The sequence below is a fragment of the Microcebus murinus genome, chromosome 5 (genome assembly GCF_040939455.1).
Source record: "Microcebus murinus isolate Inina chromosome 5, M.murinus_Inina_mat1.0, whole genome shotgun sequence".
Lineage (NCBI taxonomy): Eukaryota > Metazoa > Chordata > Mammalia > Primates > Cheirogaleidae > Microcebus > Microcebus murinus.
Window position 1 is genome coordinate 26,266,584 of NC_134108.1, and position 27,590 is coordinate 26,294,173.

Consider the following 27,590-nt stretch of genomic DNA (forward strand, 5'->3'; position numbering starts at 1 on the left):
TAGATTTCATCTCTCAAGTCACATAGCTACAGTGATCCACCCGTAATAAATTGTCTCCTTGAGGGGAAAAGCTGTGTCTTATTCATTTTAATCAGTAGGTTGTCATTAAGTGGCGGATGGTGAGAGAGTGAGGGAAGTCTCCAAGCTATAGGTGCAGAGATGAGTAGTGTGGTCCTCTTATAACCAAAACACCTGGTGAAGCTTCCATTGTTGTTTAGCATTCAGGGTAAAAACCTTGGTTAGGGGATGTCAATTAAATGAGTACAATAGTACAACACAGAGTTGCCTGCAAAATGAAACCATGTGTGTATGTAAGTAAGTGCAGAGATACAGTGACAGCAAGGAAAAAGACTTGTCTGAGCCTTTTTCTCTCTGCCCAAGTATTTTTACCCCAGTTATATAACTTGACTTTCCATCTGCATCAAATCATGGAATTCTAGGATCAGAAGAGACTCTAGAGATCCAAAAATCCAACCTATACACATTGCATTAATCCAACTTCATCCCCCATCACTGTTTGTGCACAGCTATCTTCAGTGATGAAAAGCATAGCCTGTTAGATTCTGGTAACTTCCAATCACTGGTCTTAGTTCTGCCTTCCAGAAGTACACTAAAAGTGTAAATTCTTCCACATGTTAACCTTTAATTCAGTTGTTTTATTCCTCTGAAGTCTTGTCTTATTTTCTCAGAGGAAATGTACCTTCTTTCAGATGATCCTCCTGTGTTGTGGCCTAGAATATTTATCGTAAGTCCTAGTTCACTCTCTTCTGCATGTGTTCTCATTTATCATCCCACTGGAAATATCTTGCTGAGAGAGCCATGTGGTGTGAGGACCAGAAAATACAGAATGCTTGTTCTTCTATTCAGCGTGCTGGTGTCTGCTGATACTGCTGTGATTTTGCTAGGATTTTTACTGCCCTGTGGCTCTAATGACAGGTAGTGAGCTTTTTGTCCCGGTGCCCTCCCTCCTTGCTGCTGCTGCAGCTTGGGTAGGTCATTTTGTACCTGTGCAGTTGAACTCTTAATATAAAATTATTCCTGTTTATCTCTACTGAGTCAATCTGTTTAGATACAGGCTATTATTTCATTTTGTTGAGATCATTTTGGACCTGAGTCTATCCATCTCTCAGCTTTGTTTTATCCACAGAATTTAAAGCCCTTGTTGTCATATACATCTTTAATAAAAACATTAACCACCTTTCTTGTCCACTGCCCACTTCTCCAGGCTTCATATGGACTATTGCAGGAACTTGGTGTCCACACTCAACCCTGTGAAATAAGTCTTCCCTGCTGCCAAAGGGGTGCCTGTTAAAAAAGCAAACATGACTGATTCTCATATTCCTGCTTTTGCCCTCTGTCCCCATGGCCATCACTTGAGGATCCCTTTTCTTCATTTGGACAAAGTAGTTATGTAACTGGTCTGTCTCAAGTCTCTCTCCTTTCCCTTCCCAGCTAATCCTGGCCTGTCTGGATCATACATTCAGTTATCAACACCCTTCTGTGGCTCCCCACTGCCTTTGTTTGGTGGGAGAACGCTGTGCAGTTTGGCTGCTGTGTCCGGTGACGTCATCCCAGAAGCACCCCATCTAGCATCCTTGACATGATTTTACCACTCCTAAAGCAAGACAAGGAACCACAAATTCTTAATTTCCTTGTCTTTGTAAGGGTGTGGCTCAACAATTTAAATTAAACACTTACCTAATTCATCGATAATCTGCAAGTAGTTAACTTTTAGAAACACAATCCAGGCATCTATGTGAATCTTCTGTTGAACCCAGTGATTGATTTCGTTGCCTCATTTGGAATCTATAGAATTGGATTTCTAGCCTAATTATCACTGGTAGAGGACACTATTAGAGAGGACCTTCCTTGCACATTTGAACTGTTATCAAGGAATTCTGAAGTTCATGTAAGGTACATTAACAAAGTATTACCAATGAGAATAATGAACAAGAAGGCCAAGAGGCTTTTTAATGTGCTACTGGGTTAAAGTTTAATGTGGCATGTTATAATATTGCCAACTTACCTAGTGATATCTAATGTTTAGGAAAAGGTTACATTCATATAAATAAATCCATACGGTTTAAAATTTATGGTAGAGCAGACATGGGAAAATGGACTCTGTTGGCACTGTGAAGTTTTCAATGTGCAGCAAAGATTTATAGAAATGTTATAAAAGGCACGGCAGGGACCTAGTACTTATTGGCTGATGGCATTGCCACTACTACGGTAGTATTTACTGTTTTTCTTATATGCCTGTTGACAAAAGGTGGTCAAATAAAGAAGATCAAAGCAAACCTGCCTTTTTATTTTCTTTTCAAAGGATCCGTATTTCTTTGTCTAGCAGCCTCTTGGAAGCTATGCATAATGCTGCAAATGGCTGAATGTTGTGCCTTATTGCCACAGAAGCCATCATTGAGTGGCATCATTCTAGGAAACTGAGGGAGCCCTTTTACTTCAAGAATGGGAACTGCAAAGAACCATCTGGGACCCTTTGTTCCTTAGGAGTTGTTTGACTCCATGTCAACCTGTGCTGGCTTTGTCAGTTGCAAACCATACGAGATTCTTAAGTTGCATTAAAATATTGCTGAAACTCCTGCTAGAAGCAAATTGCAGCCTACCTTAGGAAGTTGCATTAAATATTTAAAGGATTACTGAAGTCCAATAGTTTTGAAGAATTAATCATCTCTAATGTAGAAATGTGGAAAAGTAATCTGGCACTTCTGGACCCTACTGAAAGGTAAATAACTTACCTGAATATAAAACTTGTCATTTTACCAGTGATGGGCCATTTAATCCAGCAGTAATAATTTCTGTTTTCAACTATGATCCTTGAATAGTGCAAATCAGGTCCTTTCCCCTTTCAATAATGTTTTTGTAAAGCTCACTAGGCTTTTAGAAAGGTAAATTTTAGGTATGTTTCTCACTAGTTAAGCAGATTTCTTGGATTCACTCACAGGCTATGCTATTTTCCAATTTTATGGTTACAAAATAAGAGCCTAGGGAGCATATGTGTGAAAGAAGTCTGACTCTGTGTGCATGTGTGTGCCTACATGTGTTTAGTCTTTTATATAACATTGTGACAGCTAGGCCCAAGTCATGAGCTTACTGACCCCAGAGATAAGCAAGTTCACCTCTGTTTTGTATTCACCCACGTCTGGGGTTGGATCTAGGCCAGAGTTGCCAGCCAGCCAGCCAGGGTAGGAGGACAAAGAGATGTAAATTCACTGTGGACTGAGGGGGTGGGGATAGCAGTTGCTCAAGGAAGGGCCTGCTGGGCTGTTTTATTCACAGTAGCTGAGTTGGTACCATTATTACCTATTTTCTTTTTCTTTTTTTTTTTTTATAGCAGCCCATTCTAGTGATGGCATCATTTTTACCTATTCATGTGAATACATTTTAGGATTACACTGCAAACATTTTTTTCTTAATATAAAGCCAGTCTAGTTGTAAAACATGCTCCTTTGCACTAGGCAATGTCTCATTTCTCTCAAGTTTAGACAAAGTCTTCATTAATACATAGTATATTATTTTAACAATTTAAACAAAACAATTTAAAAACTTAATTGACTATGGCAGGGCCACGTGCCCCATTTCCCATGGGGACCAAATTCAGATTCTGTGTCTGCAGGTGACATGCAAGGACAGTTGTGTCACATCTAATTGAAAACAATAGTGCTGGGGAAGAGTTCAGGAATTCAGAGTGTAGTATGTTACTTCTGGAGATATTTAAATTTAAGGTCTTACCATCCCCCTTTCCATATTTGTCTTTGTTTTGGATCAAATTGTAAAAGGAATTAGGGGATTGGGAGAAGACAATAGTCCCATGCCCCTACTGGGATCAAACCACAGTTTTCCTTGCCTAAGAGTTAACCCTAGATCCATTAAAGATTGGGTGTGAGCATTTAGGAAGCTAATCTCAAGTGTATTTATATGGCATGGCTTCAATGAAGTGAAAAATGGGGAGGGGAAAACATCCTTTTTTATTATTTGATCTTGGGCTGTTTGCTTTCCTGTGACTGGTCACAGCTGTGGCTGTGACACAGCTGGTTGATGTTGGAGTCAGGATTTACAAGGAAGCAGCAGAGAGCATCTTGACTGTAGAGCAAATGGGCCTGGATGTATTAATCCTAACTAGTGACCAAAGTAGCTGTCTGACTTTCGACTTTCTCTGAGCCTCCGTTTTCTGATCTGTCAGATGATGCTAACTCATCTCAGGGCTTTTGTGACTTAAATTTAACATATCTAATTCTCCTAACACAGCATCTAACATCAGGGGTTGTATGAAAGTGGTGACTTCTGGCCTCCTTTGTTTAGGCTCTCATTCCCCCAGTAAATGGTTTTAAGACTAGCTTGTATTCTTTAAAAGAAAAAAAGTAAGCCTTTTGGTGATTTTCACACTTGGATACAAATCAAAATTCTTCTCAAGACCCATCAGGCTAAAGAGTGAAGGATCTGTCTTTGTCATTGAAGGGTCTTTCACTTAAGTGAACAGAAAAGGAAAAGCTGGGTGTGGTAGGGGAGGACTCAGTTCTGGTCTTCTTTGGGGTCCTCTGTGTCCTGTGATCTCATTTCCCTTGGTACTTTTATTCTATCTCTTGGATGCCTTGAGGACTCTTTGGTGAAATTCCTTGGTCATCTTATCTGGAGAAATTTAACTCCAGATAGCTTTTGCTTTACATTTCTCCTGAAAGACAGTTGAGGCCATCTCTAAGCCTGTCTTGAAAGTAATGGGTTGTACATCTGCAGAAGTCATTTGATATTCAGCTTTCACTTTGCTTTATAAAAGCAACTCTTAGTAATTTTCTTCATTTTCCTCCTAGGAAACCTCATATATCATTAAATTTTTCTGTTTGGAAGGTAGAAGGAAGGGCCCTTTTTTCTTTAGCTTTTCCTCTTTAATATTTTTGTTAAAAATAGTGGAGATGATCTCTGTTAACTGTTAGAACAGCTGTTAGCTTTATTTGGGTGATGAACATTTCTAAATGAAATTTGTCGTTTGCTTGAGACATAGATTTTTATTTTCTTTACCAAAAGGGAGTTTCAATTATGCTTATTTTGTGTATGTGGGGTTTTTTGTATTTATTTTGTTTGGGGTTTTTTCTTCTTTGCTGTTGTAAGTACTGACCTGATTCTTTGAAAGTAGAGGAAAGAAATTAAAGTGGATTTGAAAATATTTTCATTTCACAAATATACATGACATTGGTGTATGTTACACCTATGTTTATTGATCATCTGAAATAAAAATAAGAAATAGCCAATCATGTCTAATTCAGGAAAAAGTTTACCAAGTATAGAAAATTATGGAAGTACGTTAAATTTACAATTTGTATCCATTGTTTGTTTCTTAAACAAGAAGATCTTGAATATTCAAGGTATGCATCCTCCCTTTCCTTCCATCTCCACAGAAGTTGGAGAGAGATCTGGGATTCTGAAATATACAGGCCAAAGGTCTGTCATAAGGAGAAGCACTGGACTAGGAAGAAGGGGGTCTAAATTTTAAATATAGACTTGCTGACAGCTAACATTTGACCTGGGCAAGGAATTTCACTTCGTGGGCCTCAGCTTCCGTGCATGTAAAATGCTGCTGACTCAGTTGCTTTCTCAGGGCCATTCAGTTCAAATACTCCATTCTATTTTATTTCAGAGACCCATCACACAGATTAACACAGTTTAAACTCTGTGTATGAAATGCCCTGCATTTCACCAAGGCACAGATCTAGACACATGTGAACTTAATTAAATCCCTCAGGCTTTAGAGGGAAAGATTTCTGAAGATTTATTTATTTATTTATTTATTTCCAGTGTGGATTTGCTAACCATTTAGTGCCCCCTTAGCACTGGGCTGGGCAATATGAGGAGATAGAAACAGAGAAATATTCCTTGTTAGAGTTGATCATTGAACTGGAAACACCAAGAAAGTAATTGCAAAGCAAAAACTGGACTGGTTTCAACAAATGCATCATATAATAATAATTGATATTTATTAAGCACTTTCTTCTGCCAACACCACATTCATTTAATCCTCACCCCTAATCCCATAAGGTAAATGGTGTCATTACCCCAATTTACAGAGAAAACCGAGGCACTGAGAGGAATTAAATGAAATTATCCAAAGTTACTGCTCCGTGTAAAGGATTTAGAGGGGATATTTTACTTGCTTTAGAATCTCTGGGGTCCCCTTTTGGGTAAGTGGGTTTAAGTATTGAGAAAAAGTAGGAGGGTAGTTTGGGGATTGGAAGATTGTTTTTACTTTCTAAGGAGACTTGATTTTGCTTAAAAGGCACAAAAAAAACCCTTAATTTGACAGTTGACATTTTTAAATGTCATTTATTGTAAATTTGTGTATCTTTTGCACGTAGCATAAATTTTAAGCAGCCTAGAAATGGAGAGTCTTAACGTGAGAAAGCTTATTTCAGGAGAAAACAATAATCACATGATTGTGTGATTTGGAGAAAACAGTCCAAAAAAGAACTAAAATTGGGTCAAGTGTTAAGAATGGCTCAGCACATCTAGTACTGACTGCCCAGAGCAGTTGGGATTGGGGGAGGTGGGGTACTGGGTATAACCGAGGCAGGTTTTTTCCCTTTGGTGGCATCTCGCGTCTCATTTCTGTCCTTTCAACTTAAGCAGAGGAGTTGCTCCACGCTGTGATCCCTGTGGTGGGAAAAGGCACAGTTCTTCCCTTGCCTGCCTTCACCGGAGGGTCTTGGGGACGTGGCACTGGTGGTCCTCATGACAGGTGCTACCAAACCTGTTTATACAGGCTCTGGGGTGTTAAGAATGTCAGGAAAGTGAGCCAGCTGTGGGGGTGCCAGCCATGCCTTCATCCATCCAGGGACTTGCAAACACTGTTACGATAGACAACCTGGCCCAGAAAAGAAGAAGCAAAAGTCTTCCTGCCCTGGGCCCCTCTCTCCATGCTCAGGAGTCGGCTGCTGCTTGTGTAAGCACAACTGTTTCTCCTCCCATCCTGCTGCTCTGCGGCTGAGAGGAAGAGGGAGCTGCCCGGTGGCCTCACAGCCTACCCTCTGCTGGTGAGTTCCCAGGACCCAGCATCCTGCAGGCTGCCGCTCCTCTGCCAGGGAGATGGAGCAGCTCCCGGCCCTCCTTGATTAGGAATTGTCAGGGTTGTCAGGGCAACTGTTAACCGGCAGCGTATCATATTTTCCCCTCTGCTGTGTGCTGAATATTTTACTGTGCGGTAGCAAGAAGAAGATTGGGAAAAGGTGCTGCTGCAGGAAGGAGAAGCTGGGATCTGAACAGGTTAGGCAGTGGAGGGAGGCATCTGACCCCGAGTGCCTTTAATAGGACTCTTGTGGCAGGGGGGCGCATGTGTGTGTGCACAGGAGTGTGTGTGTGTGCATATGCATGCATGCGTGCCTGCACTCACCAGCGCGTGTGCCTGTGGGGGAGTAAGCGGGAGGCCGTTGGTAGGGGAGGTGGGGGGGCTGCTGCTAGGTGAGGGGGACTGCAAGGGCCTCAGTTGCCAAGTGGCTGGTAGTATCTGTCAGCTGTTTGCAAACTGTTTACCCATAGGGGATCTATTACAAGTGCTCAAATGAACCGGCAGCTTAGGAGCTAGCAGCTTCCTGGGAGCTGCAATTACATAAGCATATATTTTTAATATAATAATAATTAAAAAACAAGTAGCAGCGGTATGCCTGGATCAGCTACAGCTATCCGACAAGAGAGACTGAAGAAGACCAATGCAAGGCCAATTCCCCTTGGTTTATTCACCATTAATGAGGAAGATGAACAGCAAAAGAATGGAAATTCCGGAAGACAGAAAGGTATGCATTAGCTCTGCCCTTTGGTGGGAGCTGGATCCAGCCCTTGTTTCCCACATTGCCTGCAGCACATTTTACAAACTGTACTGGTAGTGCATGCTGTGGGAGTGCCTGTGACCTCCTAGCACAGTTTGCTGGTGGTGTTTACATACTCTGTAGGGCTGTGTGTGCATGAAATGGGGAACAGTTTTTGCCGATTTGGAAGATTTCAGATCAGTTGTCTTTTTTGACTCAAGCTACTTTCTTGGCCTAGACATCTTTAGGTTTCCTGTGCTCACTTACACAGTGACCAATGACTCTGTCCTTATCAGTGGGAAGAAATACAAGTTTATCAAGATTTAAATGAACATCTTCCCACCTTCCTTAGGTGCATCAGATAGTTTCTGTTTACTTTAATGAAGTGAGCTTTTCCTTAAGAGTTATGAGTTAAAGTGACCTAAGAGTGCAGCCTTTCCATAGCCAGAGGGTCAGATGCCGCTTCTTTTTCTAGACTGAAATGAGAAGGAAAGCAAACACTGAAGGGGAACACAGAGGGCAAAGCTAAGGATTGTGGAGGGGACCGTGAGGTTTTGATAACTTCTGATGATAACTTTGCTACTGAATTGTTTGTATAGTGATTGAAACATGCGAGGTAGAGAAAAGGGAAGTCTGCTCCTTGTTGTTCTTTCATCATGGAGAATGAGGCAGCAGCTTGCCAGGCTTCTTGAGTCCCTGTGCACTGCGTCTTCCTCAGCATTGTCTCATAGCTGCCCTCCCAGGGCTATAATCATCAGCCAGAGACGACAACATCATGCAATTTTGAAAGGCTTTAACACTTGCGTTTTAAGTTTTCCAGCATCCTAAGTCTTGCCGCCCTCTTCCCAAAAATACATAAGCTGATCTTTTTCTTAAGCAGATGGGTTATGAATTTTGTTGTTTTTGTGTGCTGATTAAATTTTAGCTTGCTTTCGAAACTACACTGTCACTGAGATATAAAATTTTCTTCAGTGTGGTACAGGAGGTAGCATGGCAAAGTAGCAAGCACATATTTAAGCAGTGATAGAATGAATGAATGTTTAAATAGAATCTGGTGTCTAAGGACTACTTGTTTTCTTTTTCCTGGTTCTTGAATGAATCCTAGTGTGTTTTTATAAAATATAATGGACGTTGTCTAAATCGTATTTCTGTTTCATTTTTAAAAGACTGGTCCAGAAAAGAAAAGGGAAGTTCTAATAAGTAGACTTACAACTATAGTAAGATTTTTGTTTACTCTTGGTCATGGCTTCTGTCTGAGGACCAAATGACCTCAGAAATCTAATAATGCTATGGATGGAAGGTGACTTATGTGATCCTTTTATTTGCCATAAATTAGGTAATTGAACCAAGGTGTGTTGCTCTCGATGAAAACTCAGTACTTTAAATGGTTAGTAGCAAATCATTTGGTCTCTGAAAAGTTGATAACTTTTAAAATTAATGTGGAAACATTCCTGATTTGTGCAATTTTCCTTGGGTGTCCTGGAGTGGTAATTTAAGATAGTCATTGATTTTGTTCTTAATAATTTTCTTGAATTCCTCTTCCTATCATCTTCTGTTGTTTTGGGTTTTTTGTTGTTGTGTTTTCAGGTGCCTATTAGTATTTTATTTAAAAGGAAGGGGTGGAGGAGAAGGTGCTTCTAAATATCTGTTTTGGCAATCTATGCAGCTTCTTGGATAAAAGAGACTTAAGGAGTTTCTGATCCCCTACCATTTTTCTCTTTCTTTCCCTGCCTGTGTTTAATAAAATGGGCAAATAAACAACCCTGGGTACCTCTAACTATGCTTGATGAATAAAACCATTGCCTTTGACTCTGAGGTTCTCATCTGGCCTGTCTAAGCTACAGGAATGTTTCCTTTCTAGTTGAGCTCTGTTTAATAGAAAAATAGTAGAAATGTTCTAAGTCTGCACTGTCCAATATGATAGCCATCAGCCACCTGTGGCTCCAGACCACTTGAAATATGGCTAGTACAACTGAGAAACTGATTTTAAAATTTTAGTTAATTTAAATAGCCACATGTGGCTACCTTATTGGACAACACAGTTCTAGTCTGTAGAGCTATGACGTTCTAAACTTGCATCCTCTCTGTTTATCCTGTTGTTTCCTGGTGCCGGATATGGTTGGTCTTGAAATGAATGTGGCTGTTAAGAAGGATATCATGGAACAAACAGCCTCTTCACTGCAATGGAGCACGGTAACCTGGATTTACAGACAATTTTATTTTTCCTTTTCCACTTACATGTTATTGACCTGTTCTGAATATTGTTCTTACTAGTCACTCGTTCCCTGTACAATCTTTTGCAACTTCTAGTGGACTCTTAATTTCTAAATTATATTTCCAAAACATCATAGCAAGATGACATACAAGTTATCTTTTATGTGTGACTATTATGATAAGCAGTCAAAAACACTTTGTTTTTCCTGCCTACTCCATGGTCTGATCAGCCAACCATGTCTAATCCTGGTGTCTAAACCAGGCTTTCATGCTTAATATCTTTTTTCTGTCATTACCAGTAATAAACTTGTTATCTAAATTTAATGTCCAGGATTACCCTGGGTAAAGGAGGAGTACTATCTTTTCAGGCACTCGTACTGTTGGGTAACCATCATAATGAACTCAGTAAGCATGAACGTGATGATTACCATCTGGACTCCTGAATGGTGGCTTCAGAGTTATCTGGTGGGGTGACAATTGTTTGTTTAGATGGTAGACTAGATTAATTCTTGAAGGAGTGATTACTCTCCCATGTAATCAGTAGGGATGTAATGTTTTACATGCCTTACTATTATTAACACATAGTAATTAAAATAGTCATTGGCAGTGAACTGGGCTGATGCTGTTGCTCTTATACCTTAGAACCTTGAGCCTCCCTGTAATGCTCACCTCAGGACTGGTTTAAGGAGATTGTTTAGGTACTGCAGTAACTAAATGCCCTTGGATAGGGGATTCAAAGTGAACTTGCCTTATGATGAATTTTGCTGAGCATAGTGTGATTATTAAGTAATAAGACATTTTCTCCCTAAACCAACATTTCTTTAATGCTCATTCTGTTGCAGATTACTCTGCTAGGGTACTAAGGAAGTCATGCAAAGATAATTGACATGGTTCCATAAACTGAAATCAGGAGAAAGGGAAAGAGGATAGGAGTGGCAGAAATGTTAACTATGTGCCAACTATGATGCTCTTACCCTTAGGATTCCAATCTGGAACAGAGGGTTTACGGGATGTAGACTCCCATCCTATCCTATCCCAAATGTCTGGATGAAGTTAGAAGCTTATACAGGCCTTAAGGTGGGAACATAGGAAGATTGGTGGAGAAGCTTCTTTTATTTATTTATTGTTTTATTTTTCACTTTTAGAGACAGGGTCTTACTCTGTCACCCAAGCTGGTGTACAATGCCACGATCATAGCTCACTGCAGCCTTGAACTCCCTGGCTCAAGCCATCTTCCCACCTCAGCTTCCTAAGTGGCTGGGACTACCACGCCTGGCCTGTTTTGTTTTTTATATAAAACCCGAGTGATATCCAGCCCCAATACTATATTTACTCATGAGACGTGACTCCAAATGACTTGATTTTAAAAAAATTATAATCACCCTCAAAAGATGGAGAGACTCATCACTCACTAGATGGATTGTGGCTAGCCTTTCAGTGTTTCCTCTTTCCAGCCCTTCTGCCCTAGTGTCGCCACTGAGACATCTCTCCAGTGGGAAGATCTGCCCACATCGCTTGCCTTTGAAAACTTCCCAGTGGTATTGCTTCACCTGAAACAGAGGTCTTAACTGGGAGTCCTTGAGCCATTAGTATGCATTTTTTTTTTATGAGCCAACATTTAGAAAATGGGAGATTTTTCATAATCTGAATTTCAGCTTCCCTTGAAAAATCAGAAGATACCACTCCCCTTGGCCCATGCTTCTTCGTGGCACCAATCAGCTAGAGCTAAGCAGCAGCTGCCACAGTAGGTGGGTCATATATTACCCGGCCTGCCTCAGTTATCTGTATTGCCATGGTCATTTGCTTCTGTGACCCTTGACCTAAGGAATGAATCCAGGCCCCTTAGCTTGGCTCCCAGATTAATTACCATCTGGTCCCTATTTCCCTCTCCACCCTGTCTCCTGTCACTCTTTGAACTTCATGCTTCAGGAACACCAAAATGCTTACATTTCTCTGTTCCTCCATGCTTTGTATGCCTCTGTGTCCTGCTCTGGTCTTCAGTCCACTTTCTTAACCTTTCATCTGGATGACTCTGACTCTTCTTTTAGAATCTGATCAGGTGTCATTTCCAGACTCACTTTGGATGCCATCTTTAGGAACCCTCTCTCACCCAGACCTCCCTGTTCTGGCACAGGAGGACAGCCCTCATGGTGCTCCTTTGGCACACCCTAAGTCTTGTCTGTACTTCAGTCCTGACACTTATCTCAGTGTAACGAAATTGTCCACACTTCCAGCTGTGCCCTTCTCTAGACTGTAAGCTTTCTAAGGGCTGGGACTCCTCCTTTTTATACCCTGTAGAGTACATGGAATGTTATTGAACAAAGGTAAACTTAACATTTAAAAATAACTTTTGGCTGGGCGCGGTGGCTCACACCTATAATCCTAGCACTCTGGGAGGCCGAGGCAGGAGGATCTCTTGAGGTGAGGAGTTTGAGACCAGCCTGAGCAAGAGCAAGACCCTATCTCTACTAAAATGGAAAATATTAGTGCAGTGTGGTGGCACATGCCTGTAGTCCTAGCTACTCGGGAGGCTGAGGCAGGAGGATTGTTTGAGCCCAGGAGTTTGAGGTTGCAGTGAGCTATGATAATGCCACTGCACTCTAGCCTAGGCAATAGAGTTAGGCCCTGTCTCAAAAAAATTAATTAATTAATTAAAAAATAAAAATAACTTTCACAGGCTCTGAAGGTCTTCCTAACATAGAAATATTAAGAAATGTTGATACCGTTAGAATTGTCCTTCCAAGGTAACTACTTTGAAAGAGATAATACTATTAATATGTGTAAGTATGTCTGATATATTAATCATATTACTCTCTACCAAACTGCATGTATCTAAAAGTATATCAGAGATTCTACCCTTTGTTTTTCATCATACTATTTATCATTTTTCTCTGGAAAATGAAGGGATATATTTGCAAGGTGGTATTGACTACTTTGTTAATATCAGGTTAATAATGTCTTCTGCCCCTTTTGTTAGCTAATCACAGATTAATTTCTAAAGAAATACAGATTCTTCTTTCAATCAGGATACAGTAGTGCTGAGAAATCCCCCTATCCCCATTTTGTTAAAATGTGTATTTATGGAGCCTGCAGTGATGTTTGGATTTTGTTTTTGTTTTGTTTTATTTTTCTTATCCACTATAAAGGTAGAATTTCTGCCACTTAAGGTTTTCAAATGAAATATAATCTGGCATTTACGATTTATATTCCTACTGAATAGGTGATGATCTAGCAACTGTAATGTCCTCTTTATAAGTCATGTGTCTTTTTAAAGAGGAGTCTTATGTCAAGAAGTGTGAATGTTGCTGTAGAATCATTCTCATACCTTTGTTTCTTTTCCTCTTTTCTTCTGTAGGAATTGCACCACTGTCTATTCCCAGGGTCCTTATGTGTGCCTTTTAGGGCGAGGCAAAAATTTTAGCAGTAATATTTAACAGAGAGGCAAAAGTATATTTTAGAAGAATAATATCAAAGATCCCTATTAGGAGGAAGAAATCTTAAAGTCAAATCAATTGGCATAACTTTTATTTGCTGAAGAGACCTTAAATACAAATATTTTGAATAAAATATCATATATAAAGAAAAGAGATGCAAGGAACAAGGATCAAAACGTGTGATGTATGGCTTGCACCCATTGGATTCTTTATAAATATTTGTTGGGTAAATGAATACAACTGTCTCCCAGGCATCCTGTGTTACATAAGTAGAAATTACCATATATCTCACTGTGTACAAGAAACATGATTTAACCTACACATAATTAAAATTTTGTACTATATAAAATGGAATTGGCTTGGTATATAAAACTAAAAGGCTTAAAAATTGTGTGCCTGTTTCAAGAGCTATAATTGATGGGGCTTAAAGAGCTGACTGTTCCAATCCATAGAAACCAAACACAATTAAATATTTGCTTAGAATCTCCCAGCTGATAACTCTTAGACTTTATTTATTAGAAAGTTCTAGTCTGAGTTTAAATTAAATATCCATTTCCATTAACATTAATACGTTTCAAGGAGCAACCTGAAATTTAATTCATTGTTACAGAAATTTTCCAGGTGACTCGGAGTCAAGGATCCAGACCATATTTTTCATTTAACAGAAACTAAATGCTGCTGTTAACGTTATTTTATTCACAAAGGTGATTTTATTGAAAGAGTTCATCTTAACTCTCAGATCTTTTAGACATTTAGGAAGAGCTCACTTTATGTTGGGCCCTCTATATCATGAGTTTATGTTCTAGATTTGCCAACTTTAAAAAGTAAGCCATACCCCCGAGGCCCAGATGCAAAGGCCCAAAGAGTGGTAGACATAAGACAATGTGTTTGAAATATTTACTGGAGCACCATTTGATATTTATACTAACTCTAAGATGCAAGTCGTATTTTTCAGGCTGTCTGCCCTGTGATGGTTTGTTAATGAGAAAATTCTCATAGATTTTGTCCAGATCCCAAAGAATTTATAATCCCAGGTCCAGTATGGAGTGGGAGTGAAGTTTAGGAACATAGACCAAGGAAAATTTTCAGTTTTGATCTTAAATATGTATGGTTTGGAGGTCTAGATTCATCCTAAGTTTAATAGACAGCAGTAACAAAATATTAAAATAGCTGGATTCAGTGGAACCTGTCATCATAAAATTGTTATTGGGAACAATGGTATGCAGGTTGGTGCCACCTCTGTACTCCTGATAACTTTGAAGGTCAGTGCATTCATTATCAAGAGATGGCTTGGAGTAGAGGTGGAGGATTGGAATCTCTGTCAGGCCCTTTCAAAACCTCCCAAATAATATAACTTAAAATCTAAGTAAAAATGCAACTTTAAGAGACATTTCCCTCTTATAAACAAATTGTCACCTCTGAGCCCCTGTATAGAACTATAGGAATTCAGCACCTGCTACTATTAGGGGTATCAGTTTATATGGTGGGAAAACAGGACACTAGGAATGTTTAACCAGGTTCACTGTTAGTGAAGAGCCACAGGTCCAAGTTTGCCACAATTATAGAAATCCAGGCTGTATTTGGTGTGAGAGACTATGTGATGTGATAGAAAGAATGCTATATGTAGATAAGTTATTGTGTTTAACTTTTCTAAGCTCATCTGTGAAATAAAATGAATAAAATCAGGCTCACAGGTGGCAGCGAGGATTAGAATATTTAAGCACATAGCACACTCTCTGGAAAATGGGGCCCTTTAAGTGACAGTGACAATATTTTGTAACCAAATATCCCACATTTTCTGATTAACTTCCACCAACATGTTCTGTTGAGGGAATGGCCTGGTAGAAAGACCATCCTGCTTGTCTATCCTAGTACCTTAATCAGCTTCTTTATTATAGAGATATTTTCCTTAATCTAATTTCCTGCCTGAACTTGGCTTATGAAGGAAAATTTTGAGAAGGGCTGCCTCTTTTCTAGGGCCTTTTTTAGTCACTTCCGTACAACAGGCATATGTGACTGGATCCTTGCCCTGTATTAATTCATGTGGATCAAAAGTACTAGATGTCTGGGAGATTGCTCATGTAATACCCTGTAATTTAGTTGTGTTAAATAAAGGAAATAAATCTCCATTATATCAGATCACCTCACTTGTTATTTCGAATATGATTAAGGGAGTATACCTATTATTCCTTGGGATTAGTGGAAAATTCTGATCTCTTTTAATCAGGGAACAACAGCAATGATCCTCTGCTATCTAGAAGACCAATTCAAAAGGGCTTTTAGGAAAAAAAAAACCGCAAGGTTTTTTTCTTCTGATGTGGGGTGTGCATATGTTGTACGTATAAATTGCTTGATGGAAATGTTGCAGGCTATGGGGCAGGTTTCTATCAGTGATTTAGATTATGGATGCTCACCTTGAGGCTGCCAGCTTCATGCAGGCTGTTTTTCTTTTCTCCTGGGCTTATTTTCAGCACCAAGACTTCTTGTTCTAAATAAGATTATCCATCTTTTATTTCAATACTACTTATTTTTCTGTGGTAGTCATTTCTTTCAGTAGTCAGTCAGCAGTAAGTGCTATGAACGCTTATGATAGAGAAAGCACCAAATGAGATGTTGTTTACTGGTATTAAATGTGTATGCACCAGTGGATCTTTGTGTCCAGAGATATTGTGCAATAGATACTGTCTGCCTTGGAGCTCTTCCCTCCACCTGGTGTGTACTCCTGCTGCTGCTCCTCTCTCTGCTTCAGTGTACCTGGTTAACTCCTGCTTGTCCTTCTGTTTAAATGTCTTTTTCTTAAGGATGTCCCCACACCAGGCTAGGTCCCAGGTTCTAGGCTCTTGTAGGATTGTGGACTTGTCCTTTCTTGCTCTAAATTTTAGATTGTTTGCTGAGTAGTTGTTTAATGTCTGTCTCCTCAACTAGACCAAGCTTCAAGACGGCAATGAGTATGTCTGTGGGATTCATACTGTGCCCTCAGCACCTAATACAGTCTAGTTTCGGCATACTTTCTTTTTATGGTGCTTTGCAGATATCGCACATTTTCACAAATTGAAGGTTTGTGGCAACCCTGCACCGAGTCTGTCAGGGCCATTTTTCTAACAGCATGTGTTCACTTTGTGTCTCTGTGTCACATTTTGGTAATTCTCTCAATATTTCAAACTTATTATCATATCTGTCTGTGATCTATGATCAGTGATCTTTGATGTTACTATTGTACTTGTTTTGGTGCACCCCAAACCACACACACATAAGATAGCAGACTTAATAAATGTTGAGTGTGTTCTGACTGCTCCACCAGCCCAGCTGTTCCGCACCCCCACCCTCTCCCAGGGGCTCCCTATTCCCTGACACATGCCAGTTTTGAAATTAGGCCAATTAATAACCCTGCAATGACCTCTAAGTGCTCAAGTGAAAGGAAGATTTGCACATCTCTTACTTTTTAAATAAAAAAATCAAAAGCAAAAAATGATTAAGCTTGGTTAAGAGAGGCATGTTGAAAGCTAAGATAGGCTGAAAGCAAAGCCTGTTGTGCCAAACTGTTAACCAAGATGTGAATGCAAAGGAAAACTTCTTAAAGGAAAGCAAAAGTGCCATTCCAGTGAACACATGAATGATAAAGAAAGCAAAACAGCTTTATTGCTGATATGGAGAAAGTTTGAGTGGTCTGAATAGAAAATCAAACCAGTCACATTTCCACAAGCCAAAACCTTAATCCAGAGCAAGGTCCCTAACTCTCCTTAGTTCTATAAAGGCTGAGGCAGGTAAGGAAGCTGCAGATGAAAAATTTGAAGCTAGCAAATGTTGGTTCATGAAGTTTAAGGAAAGGATCCATCTCCATGACATAAAAGTGTGAGGTGAAGCTGCAGGTCCTAATGTAGAAGCTGCAGCAAGTTATCCAGAATATCTAACTAAGATAATTGATAAAGGTGGCTACACTAAACAATAGATTTTCAATGTAGACAAAATAACCTTTTATTGGAAGAAGATGCCATCGAGGACTGTCATAGCTAGAGAGGAGAAGTCAATGCCTAGCTTTAAAGGCCAGACTGATTCTCTTGAAAGGGGCTAAGGAAGCTGACAACTTGAATTTGAAGCCAGTGCTCATTTGTCATTATGGAAATCCTAGGACCCTTAAGAATGATGCTAAATCTACTTTGCCTCTGCTCTATCAACATAACAAAGCCTGGATGACAGCACATCTGTTGACAGCATATTACTGAATATTTTATGCCCACTGTTGAGACCTGCTCAGAAAAAAAAGATTCCTTTCAAAACATTACAGCTCATTGACAGTGCACCTGGCCATCCAAGAGCTCTGATGGAGATATACAAAAAGATTATTGTTGTTTTCATGCCTTTTATCACACCATTCATTCTGCAGCCCATGGATCAAGGCCATGGATCAACTTTCAGGTCTTATTAAGTACATGAGACTGTAGCAACCATAGATAGTGGTTCCTCTGATGGATCTGGGCAAAGTAAATTGAAAACCTTTTGAACAGAATTCACCTTTCTAGATGCCATTAAGAACCTCTGTGATTCATGGGAGGAGGTCAAAATATCAGTGTTAACAGCAGTTTAGAAGAAGTTCCAGCCCTCATGGATGACTTCGAAGAGTTCAAGGCTTCAGCAGAGGAAATAATTGCAGATGTGATGGAAAGAAAAAGAGAACTAGAAGTGGAGCCTGAAGACGTGACTGCTACAATCTCGTGATAAAACTTGAACGAATGAGGAGTTGCTTCTTATGGATGAGCAAAAAAAGTGGCTTCTTGGGTTCAGTCTACTGCTGGGGAAGATACTGTGAACATCGTTGAAATGACAACAAGGATTTCAAGTATTACATAAACTTAGTTGATAAAGTATCAGTAGGGCTTGAGAATATTGACTCCAATTTTGAAAGAGATTCTATGGGTAAAATGCCATCAAACAGCATCATGTGCTACAGAGAAATCTTTTGTGAAAGGAAGAGTCCATTGATGCGGCCAACTTCATTGCTGCCTTATTTTAAGAAATTGCCACAGCCACCCCAGCCTTCAGCAACCACTATCCTGATCAGTCAGCAGCCATAAACATGGATGCTAGACTCTCCAGCAGCAAAAAGATTATGACTTGCTAAAGGCTCACATGATCATCAGCATTTTTCAGCAATCAAGTATTTTTTAATGAAGGTATATATATCGTGTACATAATGCTATTGCACACTTAATAGATTACACTATAGTGTAAACATAACTTTTATATGCACTAGGAAACCAAAAAATTTGTGTGCCTTCATTGCTATGTTCACTCTGTTGTAGTGGTCTGGAACTGAACCTGCAGTATCTCCAAGGTATGCCTGTATATAGTTGAGGCTCCCTAAATATTACGTGAACAGATATCACAACTTAGATAAAAAGTTGACAAGAATACATCCAATACTTTTTTACATTCATAATTAATAGTCCTAGTAACTTTGGTATTTAATTTTTCAGCTGAAAAATTCCTATATTTCCTAAATTCTTATATTTCCATTGAGCTGTTCTGTAGAACATTGGGGGGAAAAAATGATTTCTCGGTGCTGATTCAAGACCTCCTAGTCCACAAGTGCTAAGCCAGGAGCAGAAGCCCAAGTCTGGTTTCTCATGAGGTGACTGATTAGAGATGACACACTGGCTCTGCTGGCCAGAGGGATGGGAGGGCACAGCTGAGGGAGACTGTCTGTCCAGACCTCTGAACATGCCAATCCTCAGGACTTTGTTCTAAATCTGGCAAAGGCCTGGAGAAACCAGATCGATCTTCACCCTGCTGGGTGGTAATGACAGTGACGTTTGTCCTAAAGACCTTTGCCCACTAGCCTCCACGCAGAGATGACTTGTTTTCAATTAGGACATTATGACTTAGAGAGTCTGCAGTGGCTTACTTGGATCAAATTCCAGTGCTAGACCATTCCAGAAGCACCTTCTCCTATCATATTTCCTCAAACTACCAGAGGTCATTATGACATGCTCATTTTGAGTTTGTGGTATATACCCATTATGGCCACATCTGAAGTATTTATTAGCATTTACTTTCCTTTGAACAACTGTAATTCACTGTCAAGACTAGAAAGCATAAATTATAAGCCAGGACGAAATTTCATAAGAAAAATCCTCAGTGGTTTAAACTTCCCCTGAGTTCTTGACCAGCGGTGTCCCCTGCTCCCGCCTGCCCCTTTGTGGGTTAGGAAGCATCTTGGAATGGAACCAGAGCTGATAATTTAGCAAAGCCCAGTGTGTACCTGGTCACGTCCGTCCAGTTCTCCACCCCTTCTAGAGCATCTCAGTGAGCCGCCCTTGCAGATTTCCTTTTGTGTTGCTTTTTTATAACACCATCTCTGCATCAGCTTTTTTTTTTTTTTTTTTTTTTCTTTTTAAGGCCCAGAAAAACAGGTTCTTTGTTGAGTAGGCAGTTCCTGGTGCACACCTTTCAGCCAGCAGTGTAAAGATGCAAAGTAGCAACTGAGACGTTAGGATTCAAAACCTCAGCACTCTAAGTTTTCACCCTGGACTGGGGGAGGCACATTTTCTTTTTATGAATTTGCTACCTCTGGTTCTTTGACAATACAATAATAGTAAATCCTTTTCCTACTTCTTACATGGTGGTGTTCATTAACCTATAGCTTCCCCTCACCCATCTAGTGCTTTAGGATATTATGACATTAACATTAGCATGAGTTATGAATAGAACTCCTAACTTGCTTCTTATGTCAGTGCTTCTAATCAGCCAGTTTTACACATTTTCTCATAGTCCAAGTGATTTCAAAATTATCCTCACTTTGCTGCGACAAGTTTCAGTGACATACATGTCTACTTTGATGCTACATGGCCTTCACTTCAGCTTCATTCTGTCAGCCAGCAGTGTAGGTCTATGTTGGGACTTGTTTCCACTCCACTTATGATATCATGAACTCAAAAATTCCCCCTAGGCACTCACAGACTTCAGATTCAGCAAATACTGTTTTGGTGCCTACCCTATGCTAGACAGTGTGTTAGATGTTTCTGTATACAGAATTCACCCCTTATCTGGGAGAGAGATGTTCCAAGACCCCCTAGTGGATACCTCAGATATAGTACTGAACCTTATACATATATACATACATATATATATGTATACACACACACACACACACAGTTTTTTCCTATATATACATACCTTGGATAAAGTTTAATTTATAAATTAGGCACAGTAAGAGATGACAATAAAATAGAATAATTATAACAATACACTGTAATAAAAGTTTTGTGAGTTGGTATATGTGTGTGTCTTTCAGAATATCTTACTGTATTATATTCATCTGTTTTCTGACTATGGTTGACTGAGAGTAACTGAAACAGCAGATAAGCGAACCACAGATTGGAGGGGTCTCTTGTGTGTGAACTCATCCTCCTACCTGCACAAAAGCCTCACCCCTTCTAAATTCTTCATCCTCTGCACAGCCCCCAGGCTCCTGAACCCTCTGTGTTCGAGACTCTTTCTTCCAGCCCACTTGTCTCTTTTCAAGCCTGGAAGTCATGGGTAACCTTTCCAATGGTGCACTTGCAGTGATGCCTGGGCCTTCCTTGCAGGCTCTGAGTACCCCCTCATAGTCTCTTGTTTCTTCATTAGGGCTGCTGAGTATTACCGGGAGACTTCTGAAAGCAAGCTGTTGTTCCATTCTCATGTTCTCTCTCTGTCAGCTGAGCCTAACTGCTGCTGGCCAGTTGTTTTAGTCAAATCACGTCACAGGGATGCCTACGCCATCTTATCCACTATACCTCACTCTGAACGGCAAACATTGCTGCCACTTTGCTGTGACTATTGAGGATGTTTTAAATTGGCTTCTAGATCATAATTTTCTCTCTTGAATAGAGGGAGAAAATAAGTGGAAAGACATATATCCTGTAGTAGTCTCATTAAAATTCAACAGAAAAGAAAAGAATGAGGAACTTCTGTTTTCATTTGATATGAGTTTCAAGAAGGAAGAGGGTACAATTTAAAAGTACTCTTGACCACTGACATTGGATTTTACAAAATCCCGGGTGTCAAAGGGTAATTGCAGTTGTGTAGCCATTTTATCTTCAAAGTATACTGTGATGTTTTAGTGTGCACGTTAAAACAAAAATCAGAAAACCATCCTGAGTTGCAGCTGATGGTTCATCCTTGATGAATGCATAGCATTTAGCAATTATCTGTTCCTCCTCTGGGGCTCTGAGACTTAGAGTTCATGAGACTCAGAAGTTGATTTGAAGAACATGCATTGCTGTATGAAGCCATAGCAGGTGTACCAGATCAACACAAAGCTTAGGACAATTAGGGTCACAGAAAGCGTTGGTGCCCAAATTGAGGATGCTTGATCTCTGGTAAGTTAACAGTTGAAAAAAATTAATTCCCTTATCCTGATGCAATTCTTTTCTTAGAATCACAGTAATTCTTCAGGACTTCCAATGACTTGAAAAGTCTTTGATTCTGTGGTTCCCGATAAATACCAAACTTTCTGACTAGTAAAATGGACAAGTCAGGTTTTAATGTCCTAGGAGTACCTCTAAAATTTTAAATTTGGAATGTTTGTCAAGGAATATGTTGAATTGAGGATGCTTGCACCTGAGCAGTGTGTCATGTTCTCTTGGAGGCAATATGGTGTAGGAATTAAAACTTGTACTCTGAAGCCAGTCTAGAGCCAGTTTTGCCGCATCCTAAATGTGTGCTTCAGGCAAAGTGCTTAACACTTCTGTGCCTTACTTGCTGCATCCATAAATCTAGAATAGTGGTGACACCTATCTCATAGGGTTATTAAGGATTAGGTGGAATCATATGTAAAGTGTGTTTGTAACTGTGCCTGGCACTGATGAAGCAGCCTGGAAATGGTAGCAAATGTTATTTGGAAAGGCTTCTTAGTTTGACAACTTTATCAGAATTTCCAGTAAGACTTCTAAATTTGGGGAGACTAAAAAAAAAATAAATTTGTAACTGGCCTATGAGAAATTTAGAGAAGTAGTTCTGGCTTAAACATATAAGCATAAACATAAGCATAAACCTCCTCCCTTCCTGTCTTTCTCTCCTGTCTCTTCTCCTTGGTCTCCAGGGCTCCAGACAGAACTGTGGGATGCAGAGACCCACAGTGAGGTATTCTTTGAGGCCCTCCATTGAGTACTCCAAAATATGTTTAAACTCAAAACACTACCAGTTTTTTTGGGGGGTGTAGGGAGGTACTTACTTTTCTCGAAGCCCTCTCAAGCCTGATTCTTTTTCAGAGGTGAAAGGAGATTTATTACAGAATTCGTACACCTCAGTGAAGGAGACCCCTCCAATTGAGGGGAGTCTGGTGACCTGCCTGAATTAGGCTGGACCAAATCCAATGTCTACCTGGGCCTGCTCCCAATCTGGGACTGGGAACAGCGGACACATCCTGCTATAGAATCTTTTATTGATTCCAAAACTTCCCCAAAGCTTATAAATATTACAGTATTATGAGTTCCCCATGGTTGTGGATTCAGTCCTCTAAAAACTCATACCAATGCTCTTCTCTCCTGGCATTTCTCTTCCTCTCCCTGCAGGTAAAGTATTATCAACCCCAGTCATTTTATGAACTATTCTTTCTCATTGAAACCTAATGCCATCGGCAGTAATGATTATGCATGTATTCAGATGGAGATTAATTTACTACAAGTTTTCTCTGATTACTGCAGTAATCTTGTATATATTCAATTCTCCCTATTTGTTCAATAATACTAGCTTATATACAGTATATTAGTGGCAAGATGTGTTGAATTGAGGTGGTTCTGTTAAAAGGTTTTCTGGGAAAACAAACTGGTGATTTACTCTAAGAATTTTCCTTAACATAACATTAAATAGTAAGACAAAGATTCTTTTATTGTGTTGATTCCATGAAAAATAAAGAAATTTCTCAAGGCTTAAATACACTATTAAATCTTCTTTACTAATCACTTTGGTTTTGTTCCATAAGTATGTTATAAAAGGTTTACTGAAGAAAACCCGATTATATTAACATACAAATCATAGGCAATATTCTAATGATAATTTTTACCACAGTGGAAAAGATATTGTGATTATATGGACTGCATTTAAAACTATTTATTTTCCTGCTTTCCAGCTATACATTCTGTATGTGAATTATTAGGTTTTATTTTTAAAAAAATAAAGGCAATTTTTCTGCTACTTTTGACTATTTATCACTTGAAAATAATCTGATACCTAGTGATTGTATAAACTATAGCACATATTTTCACTGGAACTTGTTATCCTTGATAATTACTTTTATAATACCATTGCGAGCCAAAGAGCACTTTTATATCAGACACACAAAATTGAGGGCACTGAAGTGTTTGTAGTGTACGATTGAGTTCTTAAAACAGTATTCAGGAAGATACTACTTTATGGCTTAAAAACCCAACTAATTTTCACTTTACACATTGTTGAAAGATTTTATAACTTTCTTAGTCCACTATTTTATCATTCATTTTGGTTTTTAAAGGGGGTTATAATGTATAATGTTTCAAAAATTATTAAAGAAACACAAAAAGCAGACAGCTAACATAATACCTATTTACCCAGTTCCAAGACCTTTTAAACATTTTAAATATTTAAAAACTCCCATTGCACATTTCAAGATAGCTAGAAGAGAATAATTTGAATGCTTCTAGCATAAAGAAAGGACAAATATTTAAGATGGTAGCTATCTCAAGGACACTGATTGGTCTTTATAAATTATATGAATGTATTAAATTATCGCATGTACCCTGAAACTATATCTATTATGCGCCAATTCAAAATTTATATTAAAAGATTATTAGAAATATAAATAAAATATTATGGCTAATGTCTTAGTTTCCTATGTATCCTGACATGGTCTCATCTCCTTCCCTCCCTCCTTTCCTCCATCTTCCTTCCCAGGAAGATATTAATAATATGTACTCTTGTCCATTTTTGTATTTTTACTGCATGTATATATCTTTAATATAACATTTTTGTGTTTAATATAAATTATCATTTTTGTGTTTAATATAAATTGTGTCATATTAATATATCAGTTTGCATCTTGTACTCCCCCCACTCACGTTTTAAAATACACGTCCAAAGTGATAAACATAGATGTAGTCTGTTTTAACTTCTGCGTAGAGTTCTGTAGTGTGACCTTACCACAGTTTATTTACTTTCCCCAACTGATGAATAGAGAAGTTGTTGCTAAAAGTCAGTGCTGCAGTAACCTTTTGTAGTCTACTCCTTGAGTATATGTGCAAATGTATATTCCTAGAAATGGTGTGTGCATTTTCACATGCCAGATTGCTTTCTGCAGTAGTTTTGTCAGCATACTTCCTTCCACCTGCAGTTTAGGAGGGTCTCCATTTCCCCATATCCTCACCTGGACTTGATTTAGTAAGAAACTTTGGTTTTTTTGCAAATTGGATGGGCATAAAATGGCATTTGCTTTTTAATTAGCAAAATTGGACATTGGCCAATGTAGATTTTTAAAAAATAATGGAAACAACAGCACCATTTAGGTGGTTTTTCCCCTTAGAGGAAGGCAGGAGAAACTACTGCATCAGTAATCTGGTTTAAAGCTAATTGTTTTTATGAGGTAGGCTGAGTCACTGGGGGGAGAAACAGATGGTACCACCACTGTGCAGATCTGAAGGGAGATCAGTTATCTCCACTGACACAGTGGGTCGGCATTAGAGCCAGGTTTCAGATTCCCCTTTTTAACAGCGCATCGAGTTTATGGACCTGAGCCTTTGGTTTTCCCTTCCTATTGCTTTTTCCTTTTGGTTTTTCAGCATCACTACTATAAGGTGGCCAGAGAAAAAGCAAAGTACATAAGAAATGAAGTTGACCTTCTTGATAAAATCAATTATACTAAGATTTCTTTCAGGATGAGGGAGGGGAGGGGAGAGGCAGTGTTAGGGGAGGATTTCTGGGGGAGCATGTGCTGAAAGCATTGCTTAAGATCAGATTTGGTAATTATTTGTGGGTTTCCATTATTCATGTAATCCTTAGGCCTGATTAGCATTTGTAAAGTATAAACTCTACAAATGCAAGGCATTAACATGAATAATTAAAAGGTAGGGAGTTCCCTATCCATGACTGTGGGTTTTCTTTTATTATTGTGGAGGCTATTTTAGTTAACAGGAGGAAGCTTTGAGTTGTAGACCGCTGGTCTGGAGACCTCAATTATGCTTTCAGCTCAGCCACATTTCATGATACATTGTATGATTGCCTTGTTTTCCCGGAAAAAGAAAATTACTTTGCCGGAGGCTAGGGGATCAGTATTCTGTATACTCTATCTATATTAATTATAAGGGTACAGGCTGAATTCTTGGGAGGAGAGCTCTACTTAGCATAATCATATCAAACTAAGTATAATTATTATACTTTTAATTTAAAATTACTTTGGTCATTGCTATAACCTATTGATTCAGGACCAATCAGCTCAGCCCCTATTTTGGACATTTCCCCAGGTGTCTGATGTGCTCACAAGCCAGTCCTCTGCGCTGATGCTGAGTCCATACTGTAGGGCTGTGATCCAGTGCAGGTCTGTGGCCTCTTAGGAACTGGGCTGCACAGCAGGAGGTGAGCAGCAGGCAAGTGAGCAAAGCTTCATCTGTATTTACAGCTACTTCCCACCTCTCCAATCACCACATAAGCTCCACCTCCTGTCAGATCAGGAGCAGCAACATTAGATTCTCACAGGAGTGCAAACCCTACCGTAAACTGCACATGGGAGGGCTCTAGGTTGCACACTCCTTATGATAATCTAATGCCTGATGATCTGAGGAAGAGCTGAGGCAACGATGCTAGCACTGGAGAGTGGCTGCAAATACAGATTATCATTAGCAGAGAGGTTTGACTGTACAATAAATGCAATGCACTTGAATCATCCCGAAACCATCTCCCCCACCCATCCCGTAGAAAAATTATCTTCCATGAAACCGGTCCCTGGTGCCAAAAAGGGTGGGGACTGCTGCTATAGGGCCTCTTCCCACTGGTGCTTTGCATACACTGCTCTCTCTCCTATGCTGTGAAGTCTTGTTTCCCATACTGGGGTTCCACACGTCATTCTTTCTGCAGCATATTAAGCACCACTTTGGAAATTGTTCATTTGCTGCTGCATAGTACCAAACTGTGTGTTGGTCTGTTGTTGCAAATGGATGAATTACATTTTAAAAATGTCTTCTGGTAGATTCTTTGACAAGCCCTGGTATATCTAAATTTCTCTTAAAGTCAAAATTGGACCCCTGCTACATTACATCCATAAATCTAACTTGGTTGAAAAATGCACAAAAAGGCATCTGAGCATTTTCTGGGTCTTGCTGTGGAATCTGGAAGCAGATACTATGTCCATGAATGCCAGTCTCTGGTCCATGAAGCCATGCTGCCTCTGGCCCTCTGAATTCATGGGGAGGAAACTTTCCTTATTCTGCAGCCTCATACCCAGACTATTGGGATGTTCCAGTGAGTAGAGGAGAAGAGAAAACTTGCAATGGGAACTTTGTTTCCACCAGAGCCTTATCTGAGAGCTAGCTGCATGTGAACAAGTCATAGTAGATCTGTTTATTTTCCATATTCTGCAAGGAGGAGTGCAGTGGAAGTTAGTCATGCCGGGATCTGATCATTTTGTAATCTATGTGTTTGACATGTACAGTATATAATAACAGACATTGGGGCATATAGAAATTGGATAAATTGTGATAAAATAAATGATAAGTAATATTAGAGACATGAATGGAAAGGAGGATCTGAAAAATTTTCCATTTCCATCTTTATAAGATTCAGATAACAAGAGAAACAAGAATCACAATCGTGAATGGCAGACTTACCGTGTGTGCCTGAGGGGCACTTTTCCATTTAATTCTCTAAACGTCCTATTAAGGGAGATGTCTAGCCCCCTTTGACACAGTAGAATACCTGAGCTCTGGTTGAAGTAACTAGCCAGAAATAACACAGCTAGTGGATCGTGGACCAGCATCCAGACCCTTTTGACTGCGAGCCACCTGTTGGGTCTACTCACTGTGATAGACTCCAAGAACTGGAAGGATGGTGAGCTCTTCTAATTCACAGCCTTAAGTTTACAGGGAGGGAACAGACTGGTGGGTTGGTTGCCCAAAGCTTCATGGTAACCGGT

General features: G+C 39.5%; 1 protein-coding gene across 7 annotated transcripts in view; it reads left to right on the forward strand.

Moving 5' to 3' along the window:
* Positions 1-27,590, forward strand: part of MAP7 (microtubule associated protein 7) — a 180,219-nt gene that overhangs the window by 14,253 nt on the left and 138,376 nt on the right. For 2 of the 7 annotated variants that reach the window (XM_012739440.3, XM_076002926.1), the window contains exon 1: positions 7,482-7,793. The exons of 2 other annotated variants lie outside the window; for them this stretch is intronic. In XM_012739440.3, coding sequence (XP_012594894.1) covers positions 7,661-7,793 — 133 coding nt within the window. In that variant the 5' untranslated portion in view covers positions 7,482-7,660. Of the gene's footprint in view, positions 1-7,049; positions 7,267-7,481; positions 7,794-27,590 lie in introns of those variants that run through there. 3 more of the 7 variants (XM_012739442.3, XM_012739446.3, XM_012739436.3) reach the window with 2 other exon arrangements.